Here is a 9139-nt window from a genome sequence, read left to right as displayed (position 1 = left end):
AAAAATTTCAGACAAAAATTCAAAGTCTAACTATCAAAGCTAAAATTGGTAGGTTAAGAAAAATAAGTGAATAAAACTTGAAAAATAAAAAACTTTTGACAGAATCACTTTTTTTGGACGATGGAGCCACGGCGTAGGAAATTTTTTTCTACCCCAAATGCATATATAATAATTGCGATTCTGATAACCGGAGCAAAAGTTATGGCTGTTTGAAGTTTTGACAAACACAAAATTTGCTAGTTTTTTGGAACTTTCAAATCTGACCAAACTAAAGGCTCTAGCTATTTTTCTAACAAAATATGGATTAAAAGAAGTTACCACAAAAAAATTCAGCCAAAAATAACAACCCTAGCTACTAAAACAAAAAATCTCAAATAATTCAGCATGGGTGGTCGCTAAAATCCGTCTCTAATTGATTTCTACTACTACTCTGTTTTTGCCGCAAGCACAATCTTTACAGCGAAACACCCAAGACTGAAACAGGGGAAACGCTTAATGGGAAAACTGAAACAGAACACACATTAAACAAAATACCAGGACACTAAACAACACTAACACACATACTAACACAATACTAACAATTTAAACATAAAACACGAAAGGACACACAACACTAGCTAGCTATTATGAACCTTTGGACACTGCTCCCCGGCAACGGCGCCAAATTTGATCGAGGCCATACCCGAATCAAATAAACATGAAAATGCAGTAACTAGGAAGTGATCCTAGGTCGTTTCCCAACGAGTAGTGATAAGCCAAATGTTCATAATATAATTGCAGTAACAGTAACGATGGGGGGGGGGGGGGTTGGTTGTTTGGTAATTAAAGAGCAGAACAAATAAAATGGAATACGAAACTACTAATATTAAAAACGGGTTGTTTCCTCTGATTCAGAAGCCACTCTCTTATCCTGGGTTATGGAGAATTCGTCCCTAACAGTCAACCACTTGATCCAACCCTATTTCAATTTACTAGGCGGAAATCAACTTAGGGTTTTCAATACGTGATTAGGCACCACATACACCAGTTAGCCCTTCGTCCATTAAGCATGAATGCAAGTTAGGCTCAGAGACAATTAATCGAACATGAAGCGTGCACTGATTAATATTCACGAAATTGGGATAACTGGTGAAGGGAAAACTGCCAGGAAACCACATTACAAACGAAACCTCAAAGAGAGTTGGGCTTCGTCCTCAAAAGGAAACAACACCAGAAAATCTAGCCTTCCATGGATTCAAACAGAAAACGCAAATGAAACATGAAGCAGAAACGTAAATGAACAAGAACATAAATGAACAGAAACGCAAATGAGCAGAAACGTAAATGAAAGTAGAAGAAGAAGCAAGAATGAACTCGTAATTAGAAGCAGAAAACGGAAATTTGCATTAAGAACGAAAACTGTAACAAGGGAACAGAAAAACGTGAAAACCTAAAACCAAAGCTCCGAATAATGAAAATAACATAGCAGAATAGAATGCCCTGCACGAATCCCAAGGCAGCTATTTAAAAAGAGTCACTCAAAGTCACTGGGCCCTATTACAATACTCTGGCCCAAAACGAAATAAACACTGAACAACATAAAATAAAATTGCGAAATTTCCTAATTAGAAATTAACTAAGGTAAGCGCTGCTTTATTTGCCCTCTTCAAGTCCACAACCAAAATCCGGATTAAGCCCAATGTTTCATTAATTCCTGAAATTAGATTAAAAACATCAAATTAGCTAAATGAGCCCAAATAATAAAACTGCCTAATTAATTGACAATTAAGACCAATCAATAATTAAAATGGTGCAAAAAGGGTTTAGAAAATAGAAGAAAATGATGGCACATCAATATGAGGATGGGTATTTGTTATCAGGATGTAAAAAAAGCAACAAATGGACATGAGGTAGGCGTCGTTTTTTAAATTCTATTGTATACATATCTGCAATTTATTAGTAAGTCTATTAATAGAAAATAATTAAAGTTATTAGATATGATTGTGTGGTTAATATTGGCAGTGTAAAATAACAATGTCACACATAATATAAATTCAACAAACTTAGAATCAACTTACATGCAATAACTTTGCCTAGCATGTGATTCTTTGTCAGGTCCATAAGCATTTGTTCATACTTTAGTTTGAAGACTCTGGAGATTATGTCTGGCCTATCTGCTGCTTTCAGATTCAATGGATTCAGCAATCTATGGATTTCAGGCCAGTTTGGATTGCAGGTTAAAGTAATAAACAGTTTTGGGAAGCCCACATGGCTACATATGGCCATACCATCAAAATAAAGTTGATCCATATAGCCCGGACAGCCAACAAAAGTTGAAGGCAAAATGACTCTTTTACCTTTATTTAGGCCTCTCTTACTTCCATCATCCAATGACTGTTGTAAGCTACAAAACTTGTCAACTCAAAGTTTTTTTTGGTTGTTTCTGATGTAAGAAAGCCTTTCTGACTCAACCATAGTATAGCCATAAACAACAAATTGTTGGAATAGTCTCCTAGAATTCAACAAAGTCATAGATTCATTTGATCTGTATTGTAGCCTATAAGAAAACCACTCCCTCATTGTAAGACGATTTCTTTTCCTTTTCTTACCATCTGATCGACTGCTATGTAGAATATCAGGTCTATATCCATCTTCCCCGTAAGGAAATAAGAGAGGGTATTGTAGAGCTAGATAGCTAGAATGTAATTCATGGATCCTTTGTAGTTGTCCATGCTGAGTTTCAATAATAATATCTATTTTTGAATTTGCATCAAAATCGCCTACTATTAGTGTTGCAACTTCAGGAACAGTAGGTACATTATATGTACAACCATCTTTCTCACGATTAGCAATCAATTTCAACTTGATATTATTCACTTGAACATCTTGTAATCTATCTCTAGTCATCCTGAAAGTTTTTGCATGCATGTTGTATTCATCTAGCATCTCACTAAGTTGTGAAACAATGTGTTCTTGAATTTGATTATGTGGACTGCTGGCCAAAATAAACAATTATATATACGATGATTGGAAGATTAGTAATAAAGAATAAACAATTGAATTCTGTTTAAATGTAAGACTGTTGATCAATGTTGTGCATTTATAATAATAATAATGAAAGACTAACTACCTTATTGCATTAATCCTATTCTGCACTTCATTTTCTGTGTCAACGATATACAATTGTGCAAATTTTGGTTCTTTCCCAGGCATCGATAACATACTACCTATTCTATGACATGGTTAACCTTGAATTCTTATTGTAAGAGGTCCTCTTGAATGATTAATTGATTTGTCAAACTTAATACCAGCAGAAGTAAAGGCAAACATCATGTTATATGTCCTTATGTTCTGTTGGTAATTTTTACTATCAGATGTACCATGATCATACAAAGTTGGTAGAGATATTTAGGTGGATTCTGTAACAATGGAAGTTCAACCTTGCCATTTCCACAACATAAACTGAATCTTGGATTTGTAGTTCTTTTATCTTTTGAGACTCTTTCATCATACCACATATTTGCATTACAGTGACTACACTGCATGAGTTGATCACCAAGATCAGAATATCCTGAAATAATTTAATGATATATGGCAAAGTGAAGTTGGTCATTGAGAATGTTTTAGGAAAACATGTAAATTGAAACACGATAAACAAAAGCAGTTTTGTAGAGTGAAAGATATTCGACAATGAGCTAATAACATAGTGTTTATCAATATTAATCGTTACCTTCTCTATTAATTGCGGGCTCATTAGCTGAGGACATATAATTTTGGTTCTCAGGTGAAGAAACTGAAACACAGCCCATGAAAATTGCATTTAGATTAGATTATAGCATTATAATGTTGAAAATTAATTTGATAAAGTCTATTTTAATTGGTACCTTGTGTTGATTCAAAACTCTCATCCTCTGATGAATCACGAATATTGACTAAAAAAGTGAATAGAATCTAAGTTTAGTGGAATTTATTTAATGTGGAATGGATTCACATAATATTGAATGTACCTTACAGTTTGCTTGTCCTTGTGTGAAAAAAATTATGGATATTGTATTACTAAATCAACAAACTAATTAAAATTATTAACTGTAATTTGGAACATAATATTTTGAATTGCTTACAATCAATATTCTGAGCCTGATCATTAACTTTGTGCTGCCTGATACCTTTATTCTTTATCCTGGCTTGCGCCGTATCACGATGATTTGCATGCTCATGGTTATCCATTTTCTTGATGGTTGTTGTTAATCTTGACTGAGTTATAAAATTTTCACTGACTTCTTGTTTTAATATATTACAATACATGCAAAATTAAAATTGCAGAAGTCCATGGACATGCAGAAAAGGAATGCTATTCCACTAGAACCAAGACATAACTTGACTTGTTGACTAAAATTATCAATGTTGACACCTGTTAAATGGATCATACTTTGATAAAAATGATTAGACATGCATGTATAGCCATGATTATAGTCATGGTTTTGACGGCCACATTAAAACTTGAAAAGTAAGTAATCAAAAGTAAGCATGAGGAAAAACACTAAAATTATGAATGCTGACAGCTAATTAAATGCACTAAATTGATTAGACTTGCATTTATAACCATTATTATACCTATGCTTTGGCGCCATTGATAAGAAATATGATATCGAAAATGTTATGCATGGCAGAATTAGGATGTCAAGCTATACAAAAATTGTTTTTTGTTTACTTGTTATATTAATTGTACATCATATTGAGACATATGATGAAAGATGGAGTAAATTTATCAAATATCCGATTCTGCATTTGCGAAAGAAAAATCAAGCAAAAAATGCTATCTAAATTGAAAAATCATGCTAAACGATGATTGATAATAAAGAAACACTTAATTACATATCATTGATGATCCAAGATCATGTTTCTCAAGACTCCAAAGCTGATACTTTTGTCTTGGTGTGTATATTCTGCTGTTAGAAAATTAATCAGATATGAATGCTGATTTAGTTGTGCTAGTGATCAATATTTCCTGATCATCATTTCGAACATTTTAATTTGTTTCCCGTGAATACTTTATGCTCAGACAATTAAGGATGCACAACATAAAATCAGATGAATTAATCAGATATTAATGGTGATTTAATTGTGCTACTGATCAATATTTCGTGGTCATTATTTCTAATATTTTAATTTGTTTCCCATGAATACTTTCTGCTCAGATAATTAAAGATGCACACCTTAAAATCAGATGGTTTAATGGTCGGTTAAAACTTTAATTGAATTTTAACTTATCATCATTGTGAAGAACATGTTTTCTGAACTTTCTGTCTGGCAATCTCTAATTTTTATTTTAAAATCTTACTTGTTCTATCTCTCACGATATATTCCAATTCACAACATTTGTATAACTTAAGTTCTTTAAAGATGGCTTTATAACCATTAATATAAGCATGGTCTATCGATAGTTATTTTAACAATTGAACAAATAAGGATTTTGAAATATAGTGCAATAGTTAAGGTGACATCGGATAAGCCACAGAAATAAAATGCCAGGATACTCGCATACGAAATAAGATTAAAATTTAAACAAAAGTTCTGATCAGAGTTCAAAAGCAACACCACCACAACAAAAATAAGGTAGAAGCCAATGTACAATATACAAATACTAAGGGGGAAAAATTGTTCAACACAACTTGGAAACAACCAAATGCACTAAATTCAGGCATGTTTTTTTAATTTGTTGGATGAAAGCTGTGCAAGTGAAATTTGAGAGATCCCTGGTTCATCATCGCAATCCTGAAATGCCTGCCGCTTTGTAGGCGTCAAGGGGAGTCCAAGCAAGGGATCATGTTCTACTGTCACAGAGAGGGATTGCTAGATAAAACAAATGGCAATCAATAAGTTGAATGCTAAGTTGAAAGTCATGAAGTGTCAAAATGCAAGAATTGCAAGAAAGATCATATTTAAAAATGAGAGCAGTCATTAAAACTCACAGATTCATGTTGAGCAGAATGATTCGAATCAGAAACTGGGATATCCATTTTTGAAGATGTCTGAATAAGACATACATTGAAGATAACACAACCCATGGAAAACATATAAATATGAATAGAATACATACTTTTTACAATACTTAATGTCAAATAACTTGCATTGAACATTACCTCAGCATCAACTAGCATATCCATCACAGCATTTATCAAGCTCGAGTCAGTTGAACACTTCAAAACAGCAGAATTCCTAAACTTGGGTTGCACCTTTATCTTGAAAGCAAGTTCATGACCCAGCATCTTATCAAGTGCTTGGGGTGAAGCATTCAAATCAACATCACCATCCTTGTTCAAAGAGAATAATTGTATTACACAAACAAAAAATAACATATCAAACATGATCCAAAAACACACTTCAATTTTAAGCTTATTAACTGCATCAACTGATTGGCCAATTAATTCACTGCATTCACGGTCCCAAAGCAGGAATTTTGTGCTTTCATTTCCCTTGTTGATCATCACCTCAAGCCTATACCTGCCACCATATGCACCAATAGTCAAAAAATGATGAAGGCATAAAAAATACACAACATTTTAAAAGATCACAATCACCTAAGCACAACTTCCTTATTGTATTTCCCGCATGCACATGTAAAGGGCGCCATCTCTGCATCACTTTTTTTATGGCACTGAATGCAAGATATATAACACCATGAATGATTGTCCAGAAAAATCATAGTAATTGTGCCAACAGTGACACAAATAATTTCCTACATGAAACAACATAGGCATCAAATAAAAAACTTCAGATAATGCACGACAAAGAATTAAAATCTATAAAAGATCATTACTTTAGAGATGGTGTTAATCTCAGCAATAGTCTTTGCCTTAGCCTTGCCAAAGAATGATTCTTTTGATGATAATGGATAGAACCTGAAAGTTGTGTACTCCCTTCACCATGGGATTTAAAACCTAACCGGGCCTCAATGCCCAACTCTGCAAGCCTACAAATATACAATGAACAACAAAAATAAGACAAAAAATAATCAACATATATTACATAACACATACAAAAAATATCGTTCATTGAATTCTTGAATCTCCATCACGGGCTGGTTAATAATTAACTTTGAAGCCTTGAGAGAATTGTTGATCGATGCGGGATAAGATCCTGAATCATTTAAAAAACAGAACCATAACATGCAATAGCATAAACAGAGAAATCAATAAATTCAAGATGAGGATATACCCTGCGCTTCCTTGATCCTACAATGGCTTAATAGAACTGTAATTGGACCATCACCTTCATAATCATCTAAGAAGTTCACAAACTGCAAGCAATAATCATCCCACAAAGTGCAAGATAGCAATTGTTGGCTATCAAAAACAAATAGTTATGAAACAATCAGCTATTAATAATAATATAATCATAGCCACAACTTGACAAAGCATATCACATAAATTGTCACCAAGAATCGAACTTCACCTCAAGTCCTTTAATTTGAAAACTACCCTTCTACCTTTTCCTGAAACTTGCCGAAAGACAACCTCCTCCACAACACCAATAACATCTAAAGCAAGTAGGAAAATCAGGGAATGTTATTTAATTCCAAAAACAATAGAACTTTCAAAATAAACTCAATTGCAAAAATATTACTTAACATACCAACCAATAGTCCACGTTCAAACTGGCCAGCCACAACATCTACAAATCCAGGAAACCTGTATTTTCTAAAAGGGATGTCCCCTACAACACACTCCCTCACAACAATAACCCCAATAAACACCAATTTAAATTGATGATCACACACTCTGTACTGACCATTGTTTTTTAGCACTTTAAAATTGTGCATGACATAAGTACAATTTTCTTTCAAGTCCATTTTGTTTACTTCAATTGGTCTTGTTTACAAACAGCCTGGATCTCATCACCCTGGATTGCATTAAGATTACAACACAATGAACTGAACAATGAGTAATAAGTAATAAAACTACAAAAAAAAAAACACAGAATTGAAGCATACATCGGAGTCCACAAACACCATTTCAGCTTGCTCAAATTTGTTAGGCGTGCCAATAAACCATAGATCACTGATCCTCACACTGAGTTTAAGACTTTCTTTTGAGCCATCGATGCTCTTTATCTTGTCTGGAGAACGTGTCATAACACTGCAAAAAAATACAACAAAGCCACCATCAAAACAGTAACACGATAAGCTAAGCAAAAATCCAAAAGCTCATTCAACACACAAAAATGAGAAGCTAACATGCATGTAAGAAAACACACATGAAAACAACACCAGAACAGAACAGCAGAAGTACCACCAACCCTAAACCAAACATGTAAACCAAACATTGTCCAACACAACAAAATTAAAAAATAACATGCATGCAACAAAACAAACATAAAAACACCACAGAAACAAAAGCCAAAAACCCAAAAGGTAATATGCATGTAAGAAAAGAAAAGCCAGAAAACCATAAGCTAACATCGAATGTAACAAAACATACATCAAAATAGCATCAAATAGAACCCAAATTAAACTGGTCTGCATCTGCGAAAATGAAAACCAAGAACGCGCAAACTGAAGAATGAAGATTGAAATACAAGAAATCACGTAAAGAAGCAAAGGCCAGCACATGCACAACATGAAAAATAAAACATGTGTAAATGCCACAATCAGAAAAATTAAACACCTGTAAGCATCAGAAGAGTGGTAAATTAAGGGCTAAAAGACCAAAAAACCAACAAAATGGACAGTTGTCACAATCTTAAGCAGGGGTATTTCAGTAATTTCTAGATGGTTCTCTTGTATAGATAGTATATAGATATAGATACTACTAATATGCTTTTTATTTTTTCTTAATATGCCACTCATCACTCTTTCCAAGTCTTGACATAGATGCATAGTGTTCACATCAGGTTTATTTTTTCTGTGATTAAATAACTATCTAAAATTTTATACACTACTAATATTTTTCTCATACATTAATCATTATCTTCTGGCATCCTTTAATTTCTACCTTGGTTTTGACTACTCATCAGGCACCCCTATTTTTTATGCACTCATCATCATTCATTTTGGGGGTTGCATTTGCCACGTACTTCTCTTAGAGGTTGGCATTAGTAGCATTTCCAACGCTGCTTTTGCTCATAATCCATGGCATGATATATGGGAAATACCTAATCT

The 9139-nt window shown here is 33.6% G+C and overlaps 1 protein-coding gene across 1 annotated transcript; it reads right to left on the bottom strand.

The window, feature by feature from the left end:
* Positions 1-5676: 5676 nt before the first annotated feature.
* LOC121173871 (uncharacterized) lies at positions 5677-7831 on the bottom strand. Its single transcript, XM_041011399.1, has 9 exons — positions 7615-7831; positions 7435-7519; positions 7198-7325; positions 7020-7119; positions 6800-6952; positions 6384-6483; positions 6123-6293; positions 5952-6011; positions 5677-5832 (listed from the first exon to the last, which is right to left on the bottom strand). Exons 1-9 carry the CDS (start codon positions 7829-7831, stop codon positions 5677-5679), a joined length of 1170 nt encoding a protein of 389 aa, XP_040867333.1.
* Positions 7832-9139: the final 1308 nt, after the last annotated feature.

This window comes from Glycine max, chromosome 17 (assembly GCF_000004515.6).
Source record: "Glycine max cultivar Williams 82 chromosome 17, Glycine_max_v4.0, whole genome shotgun sequence".
NCBI classification, from domain to species: domain Eukaryota; kingdom Viridiplantae; phylum Streptophyta; class Magnoliopsida; order Fabales; family Fabaceae; genus Glycine; species Glycine max.
This window is presented reverse-complemented; position numbering and strand designations above follow the sequence as displayed.